A 26,873-nucleotide genomic window follows, 5' to 3' on the forward strand; every position below is an offset into this window, starting at 1 on the left:
TTACATATGTATGCATGTGCCATGTTGGTGTGCTGCACCCATTAACTCGTCATTTACATTAGGTATATCTCCTAATGCTATCCCTGCCCCCTCCCCCCACCCCACAACAGGCCCTGGTGTGTGATGTTCCCCACCCTGTGTCCAAGTGATCTCATTGTTCAATTCCCACCTATGAGTGAGAACATGCGGTGTTTGGTTTAAGGGCAGAACTTTCTAATGGAGAACTGACTGAAACTATAAGCTACCTAATGAGGTAATGAACTTCCAGTTTCCCAAGGTGTTAGGAAGAAGTTGGGCAACAGCTTAGTGGGTGTGCTGGGGTAGGGATGCAATGCATATGTGTGGTAGCCAGGATGAGCCCCACTATGGCCCTTCCTATGCTTGGATTCTATGACACTGTGAAGTCTCTAGGTAGACATTCAATCACAGGATGGAAAAAGCAGAAGTAATTCGACAATAAGTCATGGGTAACCCTAGGGAATCTAAGTCTCCAGTCTTAGATTGTCTTGAGACTCTGGGACAAAGGGAGTTGCTGCAGGTACAGAGGACAAAACAAAGTAAGGCTATGAGGAGTGGTGAACAAAAGAAGTGATAAGAAATTAGTGTAGGATGTGGGGAGAACAAGCACTTGACTGAAAAGAGATCCATTTCTTTTTTTTTTTTTTTTTTTTTTAGATGGAGTCTCACCCTGTTGTCCAGGCTGAAGTGCAGTGGTGCGATCTCGGTTCACTGCAACCTCTGCCTCCTGGGTTCAAGCGATTCTCTTGTCTCGGCCTCCTGAGTAGCTGGGACTACAGGCACGTGCCACCACACCCGGCTGATTTTTTGTATTTTTAGTAGAGATGGGGTTTCACCATGTTGGCCAGGATGGTCTTGATCTCCTGACATCATGATCTGCCCGCCCTGGCCTTCCAAAGTGCTGGGATCACAGGCACGTGCCACCACGCCCACCTAATTTTTTGTATTTTTAATAGAGACGGGGTTTCACCGTGTTAGCCAGGATGGTCATGATCCACCTGCCCTGGCCTCCCAAAGTGCTAGGATTACAGACGTGAGCCACCGCGCCTGGCCAAAGAGATCCATTTCTGCAATGTTAGGTGATTAGTTACACTCCAGTTAACGGGTTAAATAGTGTTTACGGGTGCATCCATGGTAAGTGAAGAGCTTTCCTTCATACTAAAAAACATGTCTGCAAAGAATGGTGTCAGTCACTGAGAGGAGAAAAGAGAGGCAAGGGTGCCATACAGAAAGAAAAGCATGTTCAATGATGATTTGCAAAATGTGACAAGCAGAGGAAAGAGAAAAGCCTTCCATACCATGTGCCTGAAGAGCAAAAGTGTCAGTCACGGCTTTCTCCTTGAGGATGAGACCCAGGGCTGCCTGGCATAAAGACTCTTTGGCTGCAGCCTTCCGACTGAGCAACAACTGTTTGTGATGTTGAGGGATGAAATCGGTGTGCACGTTCCCAGCTTCAAACTCTGGGTGGCCAGACAGGTTGAGTAAGAAGTCAATGTTGGTGTGTAGTCCAACAATCTAGGAAGAGAACAAAGCCCCAGTTCCTGCTGAGTGGGGAAAACAATATGTTCAGAAAACCATCTGCTCTTTTTATCTAAGTATTTTCTACTGTGAACAACTCTTAGGAAAAATAAAAAACCTACTAAGGTACCATGTGGCAACAGGACAACTCTCAGGAAAAAAAAACACAAAAAACCATCTCACTATCACTATGTCCATTCACTATTACTATATCCATCTATACTTGACACTCAAAATTACATTTTAATATGACAAAGAGGATGCTGGAAATACCGAGGCACTTACTTGACTCAGGTTAGGAACATAATAAATATGTTAAGAAACATAAATGAAATTCATTTGCAAGGTATTGAAGACTTGCTGCTCAGAACACTTCCACAGAATAGGAAGACTGCAAACAACAAGCTGGATTGCTATACTGTGGAGAGGATAGGATTAAATAACCTCAAAAGAGCTTCCTTCCAACACTAAAATCCAAATTTTATACACCAATACAAAAATTTTTTTTTAATTTTAATTTTAATTTTTTATTTTTTTATTTTTATTTTTTATTTTTTATTATTATACTTTAGGTTTTAGGGTACATGTGCACAATGTACAGGTTTGTTACATATGTATCCATGTGCCATGTTGATTTGCTGTACCCATTAACTCGTCATTTAGCATTAGGTATATCTCCTAATGCTGTCCCTCCCCCCTCCCCCCACCCCACAACAGTCCCCAGAGTGTGATGTTCCCCTTCCTGTGTCCATGAGTTCTCATTGTTCAATTCCCACCTATGGGTGAGAACATGCGGTGTTTGGTTTTTTGTCCTTGTGATAGTTTACTGAGAATGATGTTTTCCAGTTTCATCCATGTCCCTACAAAGGACATGAACTCATCATTTTTTATGGCTGCATAGTATTCCATGGTGTATATGTGCCACATTTTCTTAATCCAGTCTATCGTTGGACATTTGGGTTGGTTCCAACTCTTTGCTATTGTGAATAGCGCCGCAATAAACATACGTGTGCATGTGTCTTTATAGCAGCATGATTTATAGTCCTTTGGGTATATACCCAGTAATGGGATGGCTGGGTCAAATGGTATTTCTAGTTCTAGATCCCTGAGGAATCGCCACACTGACTTCCACAATGGTTGAACTAGTTTACAGTCCCACCAACAGTGTAAAAGTGTTCCTATTTCTCCACATCCTCTCCAGCACCTGTTGTTTCCTGATTTTTTAATGATGACCATTCTAACTGGTGTGAGATGGTATCTCATTGTGGTTTTGATTTGCATTTCTCTGATGGCCAGTGATGATGAGCATTTCTTCATGTGTTTTTTGGCTGCATAAATGTCTTCTTTTGAGAAGTGTCTGTTCATGTCCTTTGCCCACTTTTTGATGGGGTTGTTTGTTTTTTTCTTGTCAATTTGTTTGAGTTCATTGTAGATTCTGGATATTAGCCCTTTGTCAGATGAGTAGGTTGCAAAAATTTTCTCCCATTCTGTAGGTTGCCTGTTCACTCTGATGGTAGTTTCTTTTGCTGTGCAGAAGCTCTTTAGTTTAATTAGATCCCATTTGTCAATTTTGGCTTTTGTTGCCATTGCTTTTGGTGTTTTAGACATGAAGTCCTTGCCCACGCCTATGTCCTGAATGGTATTGCCTAGGTTTTCTTGTAGAATTTTAATGGTTTTAGGTCTAACATTTAAGTCTTTAATCCATCTTGAATTAATTTTTGTATAAGGTGTAAGGAAGGGATCCAGTTTCAGCTTTCTACATATGGCTAGCCAGTTTTCCCAGCACCATTTATTAAATAGGGAATCCTTTCCCCATTTCTTGTTTTTGTCAGGTTTGTCAAAGATCAGATAGTTGTAGATATGCGGCATCATTTCTGAGGGTTCTGTTCTGTTCCATTGATCTATGCCTCTGTTGTGGTAACAGTACCATGCTGTTTGGGTTACTGTAGCCTTGTAGTATAGTTTGAAGTCAGGTAGCGTGATGTCTCCAGCTTTGTTCTTTTGGCTTAGGATTGACTTGGCGATGCGGGCTCTTTTTTGGTTCCATATGAACTTTAAAGTAGTTTTTTCCAATTCTGTGAAGAAAGTCATTGGTAGCTTGATGGGGATGGCATTGAATCTATAAATTACCTGGGCAGTATGGCCATTTTCACGATATTGATTCTTCCAACCCATGAGCATGGAATGTTCTTCCATTTGTTTGTATCCTCTTTTATTTCATTGAGCAGTGGTTTGTAGTTCTCCTTGAAGAGGTCCTTCACATCCCTTGTAAGTTGGATTCCTAGGTATTTTATTCTCTTTTGAAGCAATTGTGAATGGGAGTTCACTCATGATTTGGCTCTCTGTTTGTCTGTGATTGGTGTACAAGAATGCTTGTGATTTTTGTACATTGATTTTGTATCCTGAGACTTTGCTGAAGTTGCTAATCAGCTTAAGGAGATTTTGGGCTGAGACAGTGGGGTTTTCTAGATATACAATCATGTCATCTGCAAACAGGGACAATTTGACTTCCTCTTTTCCTAATTGCATACCCTTTATTTCCTTCTCCTGCCTGACTGCTCTGGCCAGAACTTCCAGCACTATGTTGAATAGGAGCAGTGAGAGAGGGCATCCCTGTCTTGTGCCAGTTTTCAAAGGGAATGCTTCCAGTTTTTGCCCATTCAGTATGATATTGGCTGTGGGTTTGTCATAGATAGCTCTTATTATTTTGAAATACGTCCCATCAATACCTAATTTATTGAGAGTTTTTAGCATGAAGCGTTGTTGAATTTTGTCAAAGGCCTTTTCTGCATCTATTGAGATAATCATGTGGTTTTTGTCTTTGGTTCTGTTTATATGCTGGATTACATTTATTGATTTGCGTATGTTGAACCAGCCTTGCATCCCAGGGATGAAGCCCACTTGATCATGGTGTATAAGCTTTTTGATGTGCTGCTGGATTCGGTTTGCCAGTATTTTATTGAGGATTTTTGCATCAATGTTCATCAAGGATATTGGTCTGAAATTCTCTTTTTTGGTTATGTCTCTGCCAGGCTTTGGTATCAGGACGATGCTGGCTTCATAAAATGTGTTAGGGAGGATTCCCTCTTTTTCTATCGATTGGAATAGTTTCAGAAGGAATGGTACCAGTTCCTCCTTGTACCTCTGGTAGAATTCAGCTGTGAATCCATCAGGTCCTGGACTCTTTTTGGTTGGTAAGCCATTGATTATTGCCACAATTTCAGAACCTGTTATTGGTCTATTCAGAGACTGAACTTCTTCCTGGTTTAGTCTTGGGAGGGTGTATTTGTTGAGGAATTTATCCATTTCTTCTAGATTTTCTAGTTTATTTGCATAGAGGTGTTTGTAGTATTCTCTGATGGTAGATTGTATTTCTGTGGGATCGGTGGTGATATCCCCTTTTTCATTTTTTATTGCATCTATTTGATTCTTCTCTCTTTTCTTCTTTATTAGTCTTGCTAGCAGTCTATCAATTTTGTTGATCTTTTCAAAAAACCAGCTCCTGGATTCATTAATTTTTTGAAGGGTTTTTTGTGTCTGTATTTCCTTCAGTTCTGCTCTGATTTTAGTTATTTCTAGCCTTCTGCTAGCTTTTGAATGTGTTTGCTCTTGCTTTTCTAGTTCTTTTAATTGTGATGTTAGGGTGTCAATTTTGGATCTTTCCTGCTTTCTCTTGTGGGCATTTAGTGCTATAAATTTCCCTCTACACACTGCTTTGAATGTGTCCCAGAGATTCTGGTATGTTGTGTCTTTGTTCTCGTTGGTTTCAAAGAACATCTTTATTTCTGCCTTCATTTCATTATGTACCCAATAGTCATTCAGGAGCAGGTTGTTCAGTTTCCATGTAGTTGAGCGGTTTTGAGTGAGTTTCTTAATCCTGAGTTCTAGTTTGATTGCACTGTGGTCTGAGAGACAGTTTGTTATAATTTCTGTTCTTTTACATTTGCTGAGGAGAGCTTTACTTCTAACTATGTGGTCAATTTTGGAATAGGTGTGGTGCTGAAAAAAATGTATATTCTGTTGATTTGGGGTGGAGAGTTCTGTAGATGTCTATTAGGTCCACTTTGTGCAGAGCTGAGTTCAATTCCTGGATATCCTTGTTAACTTTCTGTCTCGTTGATCTGTCTAATGTTGACAGTGGGGTGTTAAAATCTCCCATTATTATTGTGTGGGAGTTTAAGTCCCTTTGTAGGTCACTCAGGACTTGCTTTATGAATCTGGGTGCTCCTGTGTTGGGTGCATATATATTTAGGAGAGTTAGCTCTTCTTGTTGAATTGATCCCTTTACTGTTATGTAATGGCCTTCTTTGTCTCTTTTGATCTTTGTTGGTTCAAAGTCTATTTTATCAGAGACTAGGATTGCAACCCCTGCCATTTTATGTTTTCCATTTGCTTGATAGATCTTCCTCCATCCCTTTATTTTGAGTCTATGTGTGTCTCTGCATGTGAGATGGGTTTCCTGAATACAGCACACTGATGGGTCCTGACTCCTTATCCAGTTTGCCAGTCTGTGTCTTTTAATTGGAGCATTTAGCCCATTTACATTTAAAATTAATATTGTTATGTGTGAATCTGATCCTGTCGTTATGATGTTAGTTGGTTATTTTGCTCGTTCGTTGATGCAGTTTCTTCCTAGCCTCGATGGTCTTTACAATTTGCATGTTTTTGCAGGGGCTGGTACCGGTTGTTCCTTTCCATGTTTAGTGCTTCCTTCAGGAGCTCTTTTAGGGCAGGCCTGGTGGTGACAAAATCACTCAGCGTTTGCTTGTCTGTAAAGTATTTTATTTCTCCTTCACTTATGAAGCTTAGTTTGGCTGGATATGAAATTCTGGGTTGAAAATTCTTTTCTTTAAGAATGTTGAATATCGGCCCCCACTCTCTTCTGGCTTGTAGAGTTTCTGCCGAGAGATCAGCTGTTAGTCTGATGGGCTTCCCTTTGTGGGCAACCTGACCTTTCTCTCTGGCTGCCCTTAACATGTTTTCCTTCATTTCAACTTTGGTGAATCTGACAATTATGTGTCTTGGAGTCGCTCTTCTCGAGGAGTATCTTTGTGGCATTCTCTGTATTTCCTGAATCTGAATGTTGGCCTGCCTTGCTAGATTGGGGAAGTTCTCCTGGATAATATCTTGCAGAGTGTTTTCCAACTTGGTTCCATTCTCTCCGTCATTTTCAGGTACACCAATCAGACGTAGTTTTGGTCTTTTCACATAGTCCCAAATTTCTTGGAGGCTTTGTTCATTTCTTTTTATTCTTTTTTCTCTAAACTTCCCTTCTCGCTTCATTTCATTCATTTCATCTTCCATCAGTGATACCCTTTCTTCCAGTTGATCGCATCTGCTACCGAGGCTTCTGCAATCTTCGCGTAGTTCTCGATACTTGGCTTTCGGCTCCCTCAGCTCCTTTAAGCCCTTCTTTCCATTGGTTGTTCTAGTTATCCATTCTTCTAATTTTTTTTCAAAGTTTTTAACTTCTTTGCTATTGTTTTGAATTTCCTCCCGTAGCTCAGAGTAGTTTGATCGTCTGAAGCCTTCTTCTCTCAACTCGTCAAAGTCATCCTCCGTCCAGCTTTGTTCCATTGCTGGTGAGGAACTGCGGTTCCTTTGGAGGAGGAGAGGTGCTTTGCTTTTTAGAGTTTCCAGTTTTTCCGTTCTGTTTTTTTCCCATCTTTGTGGTTTTATCTACTTTTGGTCTTTGATGATGGTGAAGTGCAGATGGGTTTTTGGTGTGGATGTCCTTTCTGTTTGTTAGTTTTCCTTCTACCAGAGAGGACCCTCAGCTGCAGGTCTGTTGGAGTTTACTAGAGGTCCACTCCAGACCCTGTTTGGCTGGGTGTCAGCAGCGGTGGCTGCAGAACAGCGGATTTTTGTGAGACCACAAATTCAGCTGTCTGATAGTTCCTCTGGAAGTTTTGTCTCAGAAGAGTACCCGGCCGAGTGAGGTGTCAGTCTGTCCCTACTGGGCGGTGCCTCCCAGTTAGGCTGCTCGGGGATGAGGGACCCACTTTAGGAGGCAGACTGTCCGTTCTCAGATCTCCAGCTGCGTGCTGGGAGAACCACTGCTCTCTTCAAAGCTGTCAGTCAGACAGGGACATTTAAGTCTGTGGAGGTTCCTGCTGACTTTTTGTCTGTGCCCTGCCCCCAGAGGTGGAGCCTACAGAGGCAGGCAGGCCTCCTTGAGCTGTGGTGGGCTCCACCCAGTTCGAGCTTCCTGGCTGCTTTGTTTACCTAAGCAAGCCTGGGCAATGGCGGGCGCCCCTCCCCCAGCCTTGCTGCCACCTTGCAGTTTGATCTCAGACGGCTGTGCTAGCAATCAGTGAGACTCCGTGGGCATAGGACCCTCCGAGCCAGGTGCGGGACACAATCTCCTAGTGTGCCGTTTTCCAGGCCCGTTGGAAAAGCGCAGTATTAGGGTGGGACTGACCTGATTTTCCAGGTGCCGTCTGTTACCCCTTTCTTTGACTAGGAAAGGGAACTCCCTGACCCCTTGCGCTTCCCGAGTGAGGCAATGCCTCGCCCTACTTCGGCTCCTGCACAGTGTGCTTCACCGACTGTCCTGCACCCACTGTTTGGCACTCCCTAGTGAGATGAAACCGGTACCTCAAACAGAAATGCAGAAATCACCCGTCTTTTGTGTCACTCGGGCTGGGAGCTGTAGACCGGAGCTGTTCCGATTCGGCCATCTTGGCTCCACCCCCCAAAAAATTTTAAAAGGTATAAAATTAACCCAAATACACCAATAAATGGGATCAAAAGTAAAACCAGCTATCTGAGCTTTGGGTTCATTCATTCACTCATCCATTCCTTCATTCATTTAACAGCCATTTCCTGAGCATCTCTTAAGTGCCAGGCTCTGATCCAGGCACTGTGGACATAGTGAGGAACAAAAGGGATGAAGTCCCTGCCTTCACAGTCTCTGCTTACATTCTAGGGCAACAAGTAACAATATCTGTAAACAGGTATTGAATATAATGTCACATGCTATGAAGAAAATGAAGGCTGGCTAAGAGGATAAAGAATAACAAAAGGTCATACTTTAAATGGGGCAGCCTGGGAAAGGGCTCAGAGCAGGAGAGCAGGGTAGTCAGGAGGGAGCCCTGCAATCATGTGGGGGAAGAACATTCTGGAAGATTGGACAGGAATGCATGGCTCCATGCTGAGTGAGTCTCAGAAGTGGTGAGGCGGCCAGTGTGGTTGGAGCCACAGAGACCAGAGTTTTGATGAATTATTAACAATAACAAGGTGAATAACTGGGTTAATAAATCCTTCTATGAGCCAAATCAATGTGGTATGGGACTCTCTGCACCAAGGAAATTAATGTTCTACAGAAAAATGACAAACTCTACTAAAGGGATGAAACTGAACATAATTATTTTACTTTAGAGAAAAATTACCGGACTGCAGGCATACTGGGTAGCGAAAACAACATTCAGGAAAACATCTGCTTTTATTTCCTAAGTATTTTCCACTGTGGACAGCTCTTAAGAAAAATTAAAAACCTACAAAGGTACCATGTATAGCTGGCCTTATCTACAGAGTGAATAGGATTTCACCGAAACATAGCACTGACACTAACAATTTTACTTCTGCAATCTTTCTTTTGTAACTGAAATGAAGAAGTCCTCAAACCCTCTTCTGGCCCATGCAAAATTCTCCCATATGAAACTATTTTGTTTGGGCAATTGATGGAAATAGAAAATATGCTGACAAGACCAAGGCCCTGCCAAAGACAAAGGCTGACCTCTGGTGCCGACCAAATGCATCGAGGTCACTGGCACGGTCTCAGATCACTCACATTGTACTGACGAAGGCTGTACCTCAGTTTTGTCAATGCCGCCTGGCGATCTGCAGCCCACACGACCAGCTTCGCAATCATGGGGTCATAATGCACGGAAACTTCGTCTCCTGAAATTGAAAACCACGGTAACCTCTTCAAGTCAAAACATAAAGGAATAAAATACAACGAGCAAGACATTTTGTTACGTACATTTCACGCTTAATCCTCATAAACCGCTGCATGATAAATAACATCAACACAAATTTATTCATGAGGACCCTGAGGTTCAGAGGGCTTTGAAAGCTTGCCAGGTGTAACGAGGGTGGGCCACGCGACAGCACCAGGCCCTAACATGGTGTTCAGTGGCACACAAGCTGGCTTTCCCTGTCCTATCTTCTTCTGAAGCTTCTTTTCCCTTCTCATTTTCAAAGTCAACACAATCTCCCTCCACCCTCTCACATTCCCCTCATTTCTGCCCTTAGCATTCCCCTCCCTCCACTCTTTCAGTTTCCGCACTAGTCAAGCAAGTTTAGTAATTCCTCTGTTCTGCAGGGTTGCTGGGAGGAGTGACAATAAAGTGACAAGTGCCATACCTGGCAAAGCTGATAAACCAATGGCAGCTATCATCACTGGGATGGTTACAGTCCTAGAGAACAAGAATCTGAACCAGGGCGCATTCCACTAGTTAGAAATGGTTCAAGTAGAAAGGATGTGGCGTGTTGAAAAGAACGTTGTTGTAGGGTCTTTCCATGATTTTGGCAGGTCACTTGACCTCTTTGAACCCCAGGGTCCTTGTTGATAAGATTAGAGGTGCCAGCCGGGCGCGGTGGCTCACTCCTGTAATCCCAGCACTTTGGGAGGCCAAGGCGGGCAGATCACGAGGTCAGGAGATCGAGACCATCCTGGCTAACACAGTGAAACCCCGTCTCTACTAAAAATACAAAAAATTAGCCGGGCGTGGTGGTGGGCGCCTGTAGTCCCAGCTACTCGGGAGGCTGAGGTAGGAGAATGGCTTGAACCTGGGAGGTGGAGCTTGCAGTGAGCCGAGATTGCGCCACTGCACTCCAGCCTGGGCGACAGAGCAAGACTCCGTCTCAAAAAAAAAAAAAGATTAGAGGTGCCTACAGGTGGCTCACACCTGTACTCCCAAGACTTTGGGAGGCCGACGTGGGCAGATCACAAGGTCAGGAGTTCAAGACCAGCCTGGCCAACATAGTGAAACCCCGTCTCTGCTAAAAATACAAAAAATTAGCCGGGCATGGTGGTGGGTGCCTGTAATTCCAGCTACTCGGGAGGCTGAGGAAGGAGAATCATTTGAATCTGGGAAGTGGAGGTTGCAGTGAACCAAAATCGTGCCATTGCACTCCAGCCTGGGTGACAAGAGTGAAACTCCATCTCAGAAAAAAAAAAAAAAAAAAAAAAAAAAAAAAAGGAAGGAACCAGTGGGGCAAGCCGAGTTAAGATGCTTTGCTAAGTTAAAAAGTCTACTAACTACCAAATCTTGCTGTGGCTTATCCAGAGCTCCCAAAATGCTGCCAATTTATTTTTAAGAAGACCTAAATCCTCATTTTGGCTTTCAGGACACTAGGATTTGCCTTCAACCCATGTTTCCAGTCATATATTTTCTTACTATTCTTCGAACATACCTTTTTCTCTTTTCTTCACTCTTCATTATGCTGTTTAAATCTACCTATCTAAATCCATTCCAGACATCCTCTTAAAAACTTGTCCTGGTCAGGCACGGTGGCTCACCCCTGTAATCCCAGCACCTTGAAAGGCCGAGGTGGGCAGATCACTTGAGGCCAGGAGTTTGAGACCAGCCTAGCCAACATGGTGAAAACCTGCCTTTACTAAAAATACAAAAAAAAAAAAAAAAAAAAAATTAGCCAGGCATGATGGTATACACCTGTAATCCCAGCTACTCGGGAGGCTGAGGCCTGAGAATTGCTTAAGTCAGGGAGATAAAGGTTGTAGTGAGCTGAGATCACACCACTGTACTCCAGCCTGGGCACAGAGTGAGACCCTGTCTCAAAAACAAAAACAAAAACAAACAAACAAAAAACTTGTCCTGATTATATCAGTCTAGTATGACCTCTTACCCCTGAGAATTGCTATATCCCATCACTGTATAACTTATTCCAGCAACTGAAATTAAGATGACAGGAGACCATGGAGGCTCAGAGCACTGACTCTGGAGCCAGACTGCCTGGGTCTGAATCTTGGCTCCAAGGATGACCTTGGACAAGTCACTTAACTCTTCTGTGCTCCAGTTCCCTCATCTAGAAAACAGGGATGATAATAATGCCTCCTCACAGGGTAGTTCTCATGGTGAAAGGAACACAAATAGAAAAATGACCTAGAGCAGTGCCTGTATGTAGGAAGTCCTAAATAATCACTAGTTATGACCAGTTATTAATCATATGCTGAACTGTGATAGCTCTTCCACTGTTTCTTTACTGTAATTTTTTTATTGTTTAGCTTATACTAATTAATACTTATGTATTAATTCTCCAACTTGACTTTATGCCCTTTGAAGGCAGTCTGCCTTGTGCACAGCAGATATCAGTCATCTTAAATCATTTTTGGAATGAGGCAAGGTCAAAAACAGTACACACAAAATATTTCCTGGTTAGGTTTGACCAAGTACTGCTGAATTTCAAAAAAAAGGAGTCCATTGTGTAAAAATACTCGTTATTCTTTAAAAATAACAATTCCAGAGGCAAAAAGTAATGGTTACCGAGAAATTACTTAAATTCTTCATTTTAAAATATGCTAGACAATTCTGTAAGACTCAGGGACAAGAACGTGTCCAAAAACAATAATGTACTAAAAACTTAAAAAGAGTGAGACTTTTCATTTTCTTTCACTTTACCTTGCCGTACTCCAGTTTCAATCCTGGTGGAAGGGTCTGCTCGAGGAGTAGAGAGGTGCACTAATGGGCCAGCCCCAGGCATGAAGTTATTGCTAGGATCTTCTGCATATATTCTAGCTTCGAAGGCATGGCCCTGCAGAGTTATTTCTTCCTGGCTCAAAGGAATCTTCTCTCCTGCTGCAATCTGGTAATAGAATAGTGTTTCTTATGAAATCTACCGTATAGCGGCTACCAGACTTAGTAAATCAATGGTCTTGCTTTTTTTCTAGGTAACACGTACATTTAGGTTTTGCAATGCAGCCAAATAAAAACTATTATTTTGTCTACTCATTTGAATATTGTGCAAAACAAAAATAAATTAAAAAACAGATGCAGCTTGGCAACAGTCTATCATTTGGGGTATCGGAGTTTTTAAATGGCAAAAGCAGGCAAAGTGATGGCTAACTTACAAATATAAAAATCAGCGTTTGTTCAATATAATCAAAACCAAAATTTCTTACTGGCAACATACTCAGTTTTCATTTAAACATCAGCACTCAATTCCCAAATCAATTTTTTTAAAAAATAGTATATTATTAGTGTTTAGGACTAGATTCACAGCCAAGCAAAAAGTGTAGCTGACATTGTCATCCTACGCTGTAATCTTCATCAGTAAGTGGGTGATAAAGCAAAACAGAAAGGGGAAAATGATGGTTTTTCAATTTTGTTATGTTGATATGTACTGCATGATACCAGACTACAAACAGGGTGATCACGATTGTTTGTTGTTACTATAATTATTAGTATTTTAGCTATTATGTACCAATACAACAAATCACTCTCTTCAATTAACTAGTATAAATTGGAAATGGCTATTGGAGGACACATTGCACTTTCTCTCTTTACTCTCAAGTTTTTTTCCAAGATGAGAAAATGACAACCTGAGAAAGCAATATAGATACAGGAAAATCTAGACTCTAAGTAACTTAGCATGACATTGAACTGAACTGGTAAGTATAAAACAGAGGCAAAAGTTTCATTTTTCTGAATCTGTAAATATGAAAGATCAGGATGCACAGCAGTTGAGAATGAAAGGAAACGGAACTAAGTTAAATGCCTTTATGGCAGTATATTTTGAAAACACCTCAGGCTCTGCAGCCAGATTGCCTAGGTTCAAATTTTGTCTCTATACTTACTTTGTTATCTAGACAAGTTTCTTAAGCTTTCCATGCTTCAGAGAAAAGTGCCTGGCATACAGTCAGCACTATATTACCTATTATCATTCCATCCTTAGGATCTAGAACCAGAAATACCATTTGACCCAGCAATCCCATTACTGGGCATATACCCAAAGGATTATAAATCACTCTACTATAAAGACACATGCACATGTATGTTTATTGCAGCACTGTTCACAACAGACTTGGAACCAGTTTTTTAATGTTTTAATAAAGAATTCTGGGTCAGGCGTGGTGGCTCATGCCTGTAATCCCAGCAATTTGGGAGGCCGAGGCAGGCAGATCACCTGAGGTCAGGAATTCAAGACCAGCCTGGCCAACATGGTGAAACCCCGTCTCTACTAAAAACACAAAAATTAGCCGGGCATGGTGGCACACACCTGTAATCCCAGCTACACGGGAGGCTGAGGCAGGAGAATCGCTTGAACCCGGGAGGTAGAGGTTGTGGTGAGCTATCACGCCATTGCACTCCAGCCTGGACAAAAAGAGCAAAACTCTGTCTCTTATGTTCACCTTGCCTTGTCTTTGCCTGTCCATTTTCCTCCAAGCTTGGCTTCCACTTGAGCCCAGAAGAGAGAGGCCCCAATCATGCCTCTGGGTCTTTGGAGATATGTGCCATTTGAATTCTCTCAGGCTGACACTGGCTCTCCGGAACCCCTAACCTTGACATTTTCACCAGCTTTCCCTGAACACTGTTAACTATCTGTATCTGCAGCCTGAACCCGGGACACTTACATCAGTCATCGTTCAACCCTTGTTCTAGGAAGGCTTGACTACACAGGCAGGTCTTCGAGCTTAGACTCTTGACTCACCAAATGGTGAGCCCCTTTGTTTTACCTCTGTTTGAAGGCCAGATGCCAAATGCCTTGAGCTCTATAAACCAGGTCCAGCAGCTTCCCTAAGTTCTAGTGTCCCTCCCCAGATGATAAAAGCTGGCTTCTCTTTCTGAAGAGCCTTGACAAGCTCTCACAAGAAATAAATGTCTGCTGGTTTCCTTAATACCCAAAAGCTTTCTCCTTCCTTAATCCTGAGAAACCTTTTTTTCTCTTATGATTTCCAAAGTCGAAACTCTCTTGATTTACTGCTTCAGAAAAATTATCCTCCTTTTCTTGAATTCTGGAAATATAAACACTCTTTCCAGAAGTTTCCGAAGCCACTACAGTTTTTCTTGACACTCACTAAAACTTACTAGCTTGCTGTGCCTGGTTTTCATTAACACCCTAAGATATAGAGCCCTAGAAGAACCTTTTGGCTCAATTAAAACCACCAATCACCCCCAAGGAACCAACAAAAGGAGTATCATATTATTATCTACAGAAGTTCTGAAAAGATAAAATTACCAAAATAATCAAGACTTTAGCATCACACCATGAAAAAAACAATTTAGATGCAGGATATATAAGGAACCAAGAACCCTACATATATCAGGAATGTCTATATTACTTAACAAATTTTTTTCATGTTAGGAAAAAGAAGGCTAAAGTAAAATCTATTGTTCTTACGAGAACAAAAACAGACTAAGCTATTATTAATATTTGAGAAGTATGTTTTATGGAATTCTGGTTTATACCAGTGCTTCTCAAACTATCCATAGTAAAAGAACAGTTATAAACTTACATGTTTGAAAAATACAGTAGGCATGTCGTAGCAATGCCAAAATGCTTTAAAAGTTTCCAAACATTTACTCTGAATGAACATTTACTCATGGGTCAGCAACAGCCATAAATCCGCACTTTACTTGGATCATTCTAGACCATCTCCTTGGCTCTTCATTCCCAACTCTGCCTTAGCTCATTTCATCTTGCCTAGTATCTGCCCTGATCTAAAACCGAATGATGGCCTGGCCCACAATGCTGTGGCCTTAGGTAGACCATGAGGCTTTGACCTTGAGGTGATGTGGTTGTGAGCAAGCCCCTGTGACACAATCTCACCTGCTGGCTGCCCGGGCCTAAGGGGAAGTGAATCTGAGTCCCTAAAGTGCCAAAAAAAAAAAAGCTACATCATCAAATGTGGCTTCACTTTTTACCTCCCATCTTCCTGTCCTCATTGCAACCACCAAGAACTGAACCCTGTCCAAAATGACACCTGTTTTAGGAGGCCAGAAGGTAGTAAGCTATTCTCAAGACTGTTTTGTTGTTGTTGTTTGTAATTATAGATTCAGGTGGTACACGTGAATGTTTGCTACATGGGTATTTTGCATAATGCTGGGGTTTGGGCTTCTGGTGAACCCATCACTCAAACATTGAACATGGTACCATTTACGTAGTTTTTCAGCCCTCACCTCCCTCCCATCAAGACTGATCTTTTTTTTTTTAATTAAGATGGAGTGCCCGGGCTGAATGCAGTGGTGTGATCTTGGCTCACTGCAACCTCTGCCTCCCAGGCTCAAGCGATTCTCCTGCCTTATCCTCCTGAGTACCAGGGACTACAGGCACCTGGCACCATGCCCAGCTAATTTTTGTATTTTTAGTAGAGACACGGTTTCACCATGTTGGCCAGGCTGGTCTCGAACTCCTGACCTCAGGTGATCCACTTGCCTTGGCCTGCCAAAGTGCTGGGACTACAGGCTTGAGCCACCGCACCCAGCCAAGGCTGATCTTTAATAGAAAAAATATTCTCACTCTAAGCTGCCACTCCACCAAGTCAGTTCCTGTGATCATCTCAGTAACAGGATGTTCCACTTGCAGCCTTGTATTCATCTCCATGAAATAGAAATTATGTTTTGAGTCCATAATAAACTCCACAGTCCCTAAAAGGTAAAAAACAATGGTCATATTCAATAGTGTATAATCAGTAGCAACCCAAAATCTTCCATGATGCATCACATCAAGTTTTACCGCTGCCTTCATTCAATGGTAACACTTTGCATTTCATGAAGAAAACATCTCGCATTTGCAGCAGCATATGAATCTTAGTCAAAAATAGAGAGCTGCATAAAATTTGGCAGCGGAAAAGTATATTTGGGGTTGTGAGCAAATGGTAAGCCCAAATTATGAATCCGTTTCAGCTTGTAACAGTGAGAACAAGGGTGGACCACATGTTACTGCCTCAGAGCACCAAGATCCTGGGAGCCTCACACCATGACATCCCATCTCACTCTAACCCCATGGAGAAAAAGAAAACTTTTTTTCCCCTGATTGTGGGCTCCTAGGAATTTCCTTTCAAAGTCCTTTTGCTGGTAACCCATTGAAAGATTGTTTGGCAACTAAACCTTATGTTAATATCTACTGGCATTCTATTAAGCTCTAAAAAATTTCCCCAAACTTTATTAAGGTTTAATTTTAGACAACAAACTGTAACTATTTTAAGTGTAGGCATGTGATTTAGCAATTGAATACAATCATAGAACCATAATGAAACTACAGAACATTTCCATCATCCAAAAAGTTCCCTTGTTCCCATTTGGAATCAGTCCCTTCACTAAACCCTGGGATCCAGGAAACCACCAATCTGCTTTCTGTCACTATAGTTTTTCTAGAATTTTATATAAATGAAATCATATAGTTTGTAGTCTTGTGTGTTTCTGTGTTTGTGTGTTTTTCTCTTAGCTTAAAGTGAATACAATGTAAAATTGTTTTTAAAAGCGTGGTCACAACCCATTAGTGGATTTTAAAATCAATTCTTTTTTTTTTTTTTTTTTTTAAGACGGAATCTCACTCTGTCATCCAGGCTGGGGTGCAATGGTGCGATCTTGGCTCACTGCAACCTCTGCCTCCCGGGTTCAAGCGATTCTTCCACCTCAGCCTACTGAGTAGATGGGACCACAGGCGCACACCACTATGTCCGGCTAATTTTTTGTATTTTTAGTAGAGATAAGGTTTCACCATGTTGGCCAGGCTGGTCTCGAACTCCTGACCTCAAGTGATCTGCCTGCCTCAGCCTCCCAAAGTGCTGAGATTACAGGTGTGAGCCACTGTGCCCAGCTTAAAATCAATTTGAAAATCAATCTGATCTGGCATCTAAGGAGCTTAGAAGCTGCCACTTTGTCCTATCAAGTAAAAAGCTGAACAAGCTGAAAATCAACAATTTTTAAATCTGTCAGAGAAATCAGGTCACAGGGCAAGCTGCTTGTCCACAGAACCAGAGAGACAGACAACTGACAGGCAGATACAGAGATGCCATGAGGAGAAGCCTGAGCTGTAATTGACAAATTCCTGGTAGCTCAGTGTGGACAACTCTGAGAGTTAAAAACTCCAAGGCGACCCAGTTACAGGAGAACCTCACACTTTTGTGAGTTTTACCTCCAGGAGCTCTACCAGGTCTTCACAGTGAATATCAGAGAAAAATCCTCCCATGCTTCCAGCTCAGAAAAAGGGAAGAAACCACTTTGAAATACACCAAAACATTCAAGGTTTACCCTTGAGAAAAACTATTTTATCAGAGCCTAAATGATTGGGATTTTATCGGAGCCTAACCTTACTGGGGGAGGAGAAATACCCAACTCCACCCTTTGCCAGACATCCTGTCCAATCTAAGGGGTTGGGGAGGACAAAACAAAAACATACCGGGAAGCACTGGTGAAGTTCACACACCACGGGCACAGGCTCAGCAAGACTGAGATCTGATCATGGGACAATAGAACATGCCCCCTCCAGCCTTATCACATTGCAAAAGGCCTGTTTAGCAAAATTCTCTTTACCTAGTACACCATGTCCATCTTTCAACAAAAAATTACAAGGCATACTAAAAGGCAAAAAACACAATTTGAAGAGACTGAAAAAGCATCAGGTATGGCAGGAATGTTAGAATTATCAGACACAGAAATTCTAAACTGTGATTAACAGGCTAAGGGCTTTAATGAAAAAAGTAGACAACATGCAAGAACAGATGGATAATGTAAGCAGAGAGGTGAAAATTCTAAGAAAGAATAAAAAGGAAATGCTAGAATTGAAAAAAAAACCATAACCCTAATAGAAATGAAGCATGCTTTGATGGGCTCATTAGTACGCTGGGTATGGCGGGGAAGGAACCTCTGAACTTGAGGACATGACAACAGAAACTTCCAATTCTGAAAAACAGTGAGATAAAAACCTTAAACAGAACAATATCTAGCACTGTAAGACAACTACAAAAGGTATTAACTACGCAGAATGAGAATACCAGAAGGAGAAGAAAGGAAAGAACAGAAGTAATATTTGAAACAATAATAACATATTACTGCATACTGTAGGCAACTGTAACACAGTGGTATTTGTATATCTACAAATATCTAAACCTAAAGAAAGTAATGCATTGTACTACGATGTTAAAGTTGCCACAATGTCACTAGATAGGAATTTTTCAGCTGCATTTTAATCTTATGGAACCATTGTTATATTTAACAAAATGGTGTTATGCAGCATATGACTGTACTTGATATGCTAAAAAAGGAGAGGAAACTGGATCATATAAGATGCTCAATTAAAACCATGAAAGGCAGAAAAAGTCTGAAAGATAAAAAATAAGAACAAACAAGGGGAATAAATACAAAACTAATAAATATGGTAAATATTAAAGTATATTAATAATCACTTTAAATGTTGATGTCTAAATACACCAATTAAAAGATAGAGGTTGTTGGAGTAGATTAAAAAAAGACAAATATATGTTATCTACAAGAAATCCACTTTAAATATAAAGACTTATAGATTTAAAGTAAAAACAGACAAAGATAGAATATGCTAACACCAAAGAAAGTGCGAGTAGCCATCTTAATTTTAGAGCAAACTTCAGAGCAGGGAAAGTTATCAGGGATAAGGAGGGGCATTAAACAATGATAAAGGGGTAGACATAACAATTTTTAACATGCATGTACCTAACAACAGAGCATAAAACATATGTGGCAAAAAAGAATTGTAAGGAGAAATAGATTAATTCACTATTACAGTTGGAGACTTTAACACCCATCTGTTATTAAATAGATATGGATGATCCAGCAGGCAGAAAATCACTAAGGACATAGTTGAACTCAACAGCACCATCAATCAACTGGATACAACTGTCATCTATAGACTATTTCATCCAACAACAGCAGAACACATTCTCAAGCTAGAAAGGAATATTCAACAGGATAGACCACATTCTGGACCATAAACCAAATCTTAACAAATTTAAAAGAATAGAAATCATAACAGTGTCTGCTCTTAGAATATAACAGAATTAAACTAGAAATCACTAACAGAAGGATATGTGGAAAATTCTAAGATATTTGGATATTAAACAACACACTTCTAAATGACACCTGAATCAATAAAGAAATTTCAAGAAAAAATTTAAAATATTTTGAACTAAATAAAAATACAACTTTCAAAATTTGTAGAATGCATCAAAAGCAGTGCTTAGTGGGAAATTTAAAGCATTGAATGTATATGTTAGAAAAGAAAATACCAAAATCAATAATCTAAGCTTATATTTTAATTAATGAGAAGAGAACAGCAAATTAAATCCAAAGTAAGCAGAAGAAATAATAAAAATTAAAGCAAAAATTAATGAAATTGAAAATGGAAAATCAATAGAAAAAATCACCAAAACCCAAACCAGTTCCTTGAAAAGATCAATAAAATCAATAACCTTGGCCACGGCGGGCGGATCATGAGGTCAAGAGATCAAGACTATCCTGGCCAAGATGGTGAAACCTGTCTCTACTAAAAATACAAAAATTAGCTTATTGTGGTGGCATGCACCTGTAGTTCCCAGCTACTCGGGAGGCTGAGGCAGGAGAATCGCTTGAACCCAGGAGGTGGAGGTTGCAGTGAGCCAAGATCTCGCCATTGCACTCCAGCCTGGTGACAGAGTGAGACTCTGTTTCAAAAAAAAAAAGAAAAGAAACAAAACCACAATAACCTTGAGCCAGGTTAACTAAGAAAAGAAGAGAGAAAACACAAATTGCTAGTAATGGAACAAAAAGAGGTCTATTACTACAGGTCCCATGGACATTAAAATGATAATAAAGAAATATTATGAATAATTCTATGCCCACAAATTTGATAACCTAGATGAAATGAACCAATTCCTTCAAAGACACAATCTGTCAAAACTCATACAAGAAAGAGAGAACCTAGGGCCAGGTGTGGCAGCTCATGTGTGTAATCCCAACACTTTGGGAGGCCAAGGTGGGAAGCCTGCCTGAGCTCAGGGATTTGAGACCAGCCTTGACAATACAGGGGGACCCTGTCTCTACTAAAAATTTAAAAATTAGCTGAGTGTTGTGGCACATGCCTGTAGTCCCAGCTACTTGGGAGGCTGAGGTGGGAAGATCACTTGAGTCCAGAAAGTGGAGGTTGCAGTGAGCACAGGCCAGGCATGGTGCCTCACGCCTGTAATCCCAGCACTTTAGCAGGCCATAGCAGGAGGATCCCTTGAGGCCAAGAGTCTAAGGCCAGCCTGGGCAATATGGGACCCTGTCTCTATAACATTAAATTTAAAAAAAGATAAATAATCTGAATAGCTATATTTATTAAAGAGATTGAATCAATAATTAATAACCTTCCAAAACAGCACAAGGCCAGCTGAGTATAACCTAGACAAGCTTGAGTATGGTGGTGACTTTTTATATACAACACCAAAGGCATGATCTACAAATAATTGATACACTGGACTTCATTAAAACTTAAAACTTCTGCTCTGTGAAAAGGAAAGTTGGCCGGGTGTGGTGGCTCACGCCTGTAATTCCAGCACTTTGGGAGGCCGAGGCGGGCGGATCACCTGAGGTCAGGAGTTCGAGATCAGCCTGGCTAATGCGGTGAAACCCCGTCTCTACTGACAATGCAAAAAAGTAGCTGGGTGTGTGATGGCGTGTGCCTATAATCCCAGCTACTCAGGGGGCTGGGACAGGAGAATCACTTGAACCTGGGAGGCGGAGGTTGCAGTGAGCCGAGATCACACCATTGCATTCCAGCCTGGGAGACAGAGTGAGACTCTGTCTCAAAAAAAAAAAAAAGAAAAAAAGAAAGGAAAAGTCAAGAGAAGTGAAGACAAGCCTCAGACTGACAGTATTTGCAAAGGCACATCTGATAAAGAACTGTCACTCAAGATATACAAGGAACTCTTAAAACTCAACAATAGGAAAACAAACAACCTGATTAAAAAATGGGCAAAAGACCTGAACAGACACTTCATCAAAGAAGATATAAAGATGGCAAGTATGCATATGAAAAGAAGTTCAGGCCGGGCGCGGTGGCTCAAGCCTGTAATCCCAGCACTTTGGGAGGCCGAGGTGGGCAGATCACGAGGTCAGGAGATCGAGACCATCCTGGCTAACACGGTGAAACCCCGTCTCTACTAAAAATACAAAAAATTAGCCGGGCATGTTGGGGGGCGCCTGTAGTCCCAGCTACTCGGGAGGCTGAGGCAGGAGAATGGCGTGAACCTGGGGGGCGGAGCTTGCAGTGAGCCGAGATCGTGCCACTGCACTCCAGCCTGGGGGACAGAGCAAGACTCCATCTCAAAAAAAAAAAAAAAGAAAAGAAAAGATGTTCAACACTGTATGTCATTAGGGAAGTGCAAATTAAAACAATGAGATACCAAATGGCCTGAATCCAAAACACTGACATCACCAAAAGCTGGAGAGGATTTGGAGCAACAGGAAACCTCTTTTGTTGCTGACAGGAATGCAAAATAGTACAGTCACTTTAGAAGAGAATTTGTTGGTTTCTTCCAAAACTAAATATTCTCTTACCATGTGACCCAGTGGCACGCTCCTTAGTATTCACCCAAACAAACTAAAAAATTATGTCCATACAAAAGCCTGTTTGTTTTCAGGGTGTTTATAGCAGCTTTATTAATAATTGCAAAAACTTGGAAGCAACCAAGATGTCCTTCAGTAGCTGAATAGATAATAAACTCTGGGACATCGAGACAATGAAATATTATTCAGCATAAAAAAGAAATGAGCTATCAAGCCATGAAAAGACATGGAGGAAACTTAAATGCATATTATAAAGAAGCCAATCGGAAAAGGCTACATGCTGTATGATTCCAGCTATATGACATTCTTGAAAAGGCAAAACTATGGAGGCAGTAAAAACATGAGTGGCTGCTGGGGTTTAGGGGGAATGAAGGGATGAACAGACAGAGCACAGAGGATATTTAGGGCACTGAAACTATTCTATACCATAGTACAATGGTGGATACATATCATTACACATTTGTCAAAACTCACAGAATGTACAACACCAAGAGTGAGCCCTAATGTAAACTACGGACTTGGGTGATAATGATGTGTCAATGTAGGGTCACTGACTGTAACAAACGTACCTCTCTGGTGCAGGGAGATTGATACTGTGGGAGTTTGTGTGTTGGGGGGTGTCCGAGGGGGGGGACGGGGGGTATATGGGAATTCTCTGTACTTTTTGCTCAATTTTGCTGTAGGCTTAAAACTGCTCTAAAAGAGAAAGTTTATTAACTATAAAGAAGTAAAAAAATCAATCTAGTGATTTTAAAATAGAATACAAAATATCAAAACTCATATAATTAAGATAAGTACTGTTTAATGAAATATTTGTTTCAAATATATACATATGTAAAAATAAACATTTATGTGTACATACTAAGTCTCAATATAAAATATATTTCTTACTGTGAATATGGTCGAAACAGCTTGAAAGCGACTGATTTAAAAGTTGTTTCTCTTGCCTTCTAAAACATAAATTAATCATTGTTACGTCTCCTCCATTAGAAGCAAATCTTAACCTACCTGCTCCAACATAATTTACAGCTTTAGCAGCTCTGACTGCAGCTTCTCCCAGCTTTTTTCTTACTTCAGGTTTAATACCAGGCTATGAAAAAAATATTTAAATAAATCTCCATTAGTAGCTTGCCTTACTAGAAATTCCATTAAAATTCAATTCAGTCAGGTGCCACGTAATGACGTTTCTCAGTCAACAACAGACCACATATACAACAATTGTCCCATAAGATTATAATGGAGCTGAAAAATCCCTATCACCTAGTGACACTGTAGTTGTCATAACATCACAGCACAGTCATTACTCATGTGTTTTGTGTATGGCTGGTGTAAACAAAACAACTTCACTGCCATTATACAAAAGTATAGCACAATCGGCCAGGTGCGGTGGCTCACGCCTGTAATCCCAGCACTTTGGGAGGCTGAGGCGGGCAGATCACCAGGTCAGATTGAGACCATCCTGGCTAACATGGTGAAACTCCGTCTCTACTAAAAATACAAAGAAAATTAGCCGGGCGTGGTGGCTGGCGCCTGTAGTCCCAGCTACTCAGGAGGCTGAGGCAGAAGAATGGCGTGAACCTGGGAGGTGGAGCTTGCAGTGAGCCGAGATCGCGCCACTGCACTCCAGCCTGGGCGACAGAGCAAGACTCCGTCTCAAAAAAAAAAAAAAAAAAAAGTACAGCACAATCATGTGCTGTATATAATACTTGATAATACAACTATGCTATTGTTTTTTTAATTTACTATACTATACAATTTTTATAGTTATTTTAAAGTGTATCCCTTTTACTTAAAAAAAAAAAAAAGTTAACTGTAAAACAGCCTCAGACAGTTCCTTCAGGAGATATTTCAGAAGAAGGCATTGTTATCATAGAAGATGACAGCTCCATAGATGTTATTGACCTTGAAAACTTTTAGTGGGACAAGATGTAGAGAAAAGACAGTGACACTGATGATCCTGATTCTGTTTAGGTCTAGTCTAATGGGTGTGTTTGTGTCTTCATTTTTAACAGAAAAGGTTAAAAAGTTAAAACAGGCCAGGTGTGGTGGCTCACCCCTGTAATCCCAACACTTTGAGAGGCCAAGACGGGTGAAGCACTTGAGCCCAGGAGATTGATAGCAGCCTGGCAAGAATCAAACCATGGAGCAACATGGCGAGACCCTGTCTCTACAAAAATAAAAAAACTGGCCAGGTATGATAGCACACACCTATAGTTCTAGCCACTCAGGAGCCTGAGGTGAGAGGATCACTTGAGCCCAAGAGGTCAGGGGTCTAGTGAGCCATGTTCGTGCCACTGCACTCCAGCCTGGGTGACACAGCAAGACCCCATCTCAAAAAAATTTAATTTAATTTAAAAATTTAAGAATAGGGGCCAGGCACGGTGGCTCATGCCTGTAATCCCAGCACTTCGGGAGGCCGAGGTGGGTGGATCACGAAGTCAGGAGTTCGAGACCAGCCTGGCCAACATAGTGAAACCCCATCTCTACTAAAAATACAAAAATTAGCCGGGTGTGGTGGCAGGCGCCTGTAGTCCCAGCTACTCTGGAGGCTGAGGCAGGAGAATCACTTGAACCCAGGAGGTGGAGGCTGCAGTGAGCCAAGACTGCACCACTGCACTCCAGCCTAGGCTACAGAGTGAGACTCTGTCTCAAAAAAAAAAAAAAAAAAAATTAAGAAACAGGAAAAAGCTAATAGAATTAAGGCTATAAAGAATTTTTTTTTTTTTTTTTTTTTGAGATGGAATCTCACTCTGTTGCCCAGGCTGGAGTGCAATGGTATGATCTCGGCTCATTGCAACCTCTGCCTCCTGGGTTTTTTTAAGCAATTTTCCTGTCTCAGCCTCCCAAGTAGCTGGGATTACAGGCACCTGCCACCACACCCAGATAATTTTTATATTTTTAGTAAAGACAGGGTTTCAGCATGTTGGCCAGGCTGGTCTTGAACTCCTGATCTCAAGTGAACCGCCTGTTTCAGCCTCCCAAAGCCCTGGGATTACAGGTATGAGCCACCATACCCAGCCAAGAAGATTTTTTTTTTTTTTTTGAGAGGAGTCTTGCTCTGTCGCCCAGGCTGGAGTACAGTGGCGCAATCTCGGCTCACTGCAAGCTCTGCCTCCCAGGTTCATGCCATTTTTCTGCCTCAGCCTCCTGAGTAGCTGGGACTACAGGCGCCCACCACTATGCCTGGCTATTTTTTTTGTATTTTTAGTAGAGATGGAGTTTCACCGTGTTAGCCAGGATGGTCTCGATCTCCTGACCTCATCATTTGCCCATCTCGGCCTCCCAAAGTGCTGGGATTACAGGCGTGAGCCACCGCACCCAGCCTAGAAAAAATATTTTTGTATGTCTGTATAATGTGTTTGTGTTTTAAGCTAAGTATTATTAAAAAAGAATCAAAAAGTGAAAAAAAATTTAGAAGTTTATAAAGCAAAAAAGTTACAGTAAGCTAAGGCTAATTTATTAAATATATTTTTTATAAATTTAATTGACTGTAAGTGTACAGTGTTTACCAAGTGTACAGTGATGTACTAGGTCTTCACATTCACTCACTGTCCCACCCAGAGCAACTGAAAATCTTGCAGGCTCCATTCATGGTAAGTATTCCATACAGGTGTATCATTTTAATAATCTTTTATACTGTATTTTTGCTGTACCTTTTCTATGTTTATATATATTTAGATACACAAATACTTACCATTGTGTTACAACTGCCTACAGTATTCAGTACACTAACATGCTGTATATAGGTTTGTAGCCTAGGGGCAACGGGCTCTACCAGCAGCCTAGGTGTGTGGTAGGCTTTGCTATTTAGGTTTAAGTACACTCTATGATGTTCACATAATTACAAAATCACCTAAGGACGCATTTCTCAGAATGTATTCTTATTGTTAAGCAATGCATGACTGTATTATATTTCCATGTATCAAATTCTGCATTAAAAAGGATAAAAAGCTGGCCGGGTGCGGTGGCTCACGCCTGTAATCCCAGCACTTTGGGAGGCCGAGGTGGGTGGATCACGAGGTCAGGAGTTCAACATCAGCCTGGCCAAGATTACAAAAAAAAAAAAAAAAATTAGCCGGGTGTGGTGGTGGGTGCCTATAATCTCAGCTACTTGGGAGGCTGAGGCAGAGAACTGCTTAAACCCATGAGGCGGAGGATGCAGTGAGCCAAGATAGCGCCACTGCACTCCAGCCTGGGTGACAGAGCAAAATTCCGTCTCAAAAAAAAAAAAAAAAAAAAAAAGGATAAACAGCTAATATTACATACTTCATCAAGAACTGTCCTATGCTAGTTTAACTGTCAATATACCAAAGTTTAATGATTCTGCTACTAATTTCTATGCATTGCAGATATTACTCAGCCTAATTACATATCTTTGTCCCTTGCCATCTACATGACAGCTTTCATAACTATATGTCCACTTAAAATTATATGTTTCAGGCTGAGCACAGTGGCTCGGGCCTGTAATCCAAGTGCTTGGGAGGCTGAGGTTAAAGGATCACTTGAAGCCAGAAGTTTGAGACCAGCGTGGTCAACACAGTAAGACCCCATCTCTACAATAAACTAAAAAAAAAAATTAGCCAGGCATGGTGGCATCCGCTTGTAGTCCCAAATACTCTGGAGGCTGAGGGGAGGATTGCTTGAGCCCAGGAGTTGGAGACTGCAATGAGTTATGATCATGCCACTGCACTCCAGCCTGGATGACAAAGCGAGACCCTGTCTCAAAAAAACAAAACAAAACAAAACAAAACTATACGTATCAATATGGTAACTTTCAACAATCTTTATTTTGTTTCAGGATGATAAGCA

The 26,873-nt window shown here is 41.3% G+C and overlaps 1 protein-coding gene across 6 annotated transcripts in view; it reads right to left on the minus strand.

Moving 5' to 3' along the window:
* The window catches only part of MCCC1 (methylcrotonoyl-CoA carboxylase 1), a 91,210-nt gene that overhangs the window by 20,526 nt on the left and 43,811 nt on the right, over window positions 1-26,873 (minus strand). For all 6 annotated transcript variants that reach the window (XR_004032353.1, XM_030822873.1, XM_030822872.1 and 3 more), the window contains 5 exons: window positions 23,073-23,154; window positions 16,021-16,148; window positions 12,183-12,366; window positions 9,329-9,438; window positions 1,317-1,533 (listed from right to left, as the gene is read on the minus strand). Coding sequence is in view for 5 of the 6 variants with exons in the window: in XM_030822873.1 (XP_030678733.1) it covers window positions 1,317-1,533; window positions 9,329-9,438; window positions 12,183-12,366; window positions 16,021-16,148; window positions 23,073-23,154 (721 nt within the window). In the remaining variant the exon portion in view is untranslated. The remainder of the gene's footprint in view (window positions 1-1,316; window positions 1,534-9,328; window positions 9,439-12,182; window positions 12,367-16,020; window positions 16,149-23,072; window positions 23,155-26,873) is intronic.

This window comes from Nomascus leucogenys, chromosome 11 (assembly GCF_006542625.1).
Source record: "Nomascus leucogenys isolate Asia chromosome 11, Asia_NLE_v1, whole genome shotgun sequence".
Classification (NCBI taxonomy): domain Eukaryota; kingdom Metazoa; phylum Chordata; class Mammalia; order Primates; family Hylobatidae; genus Nomascus; species Nomascus leucogenys.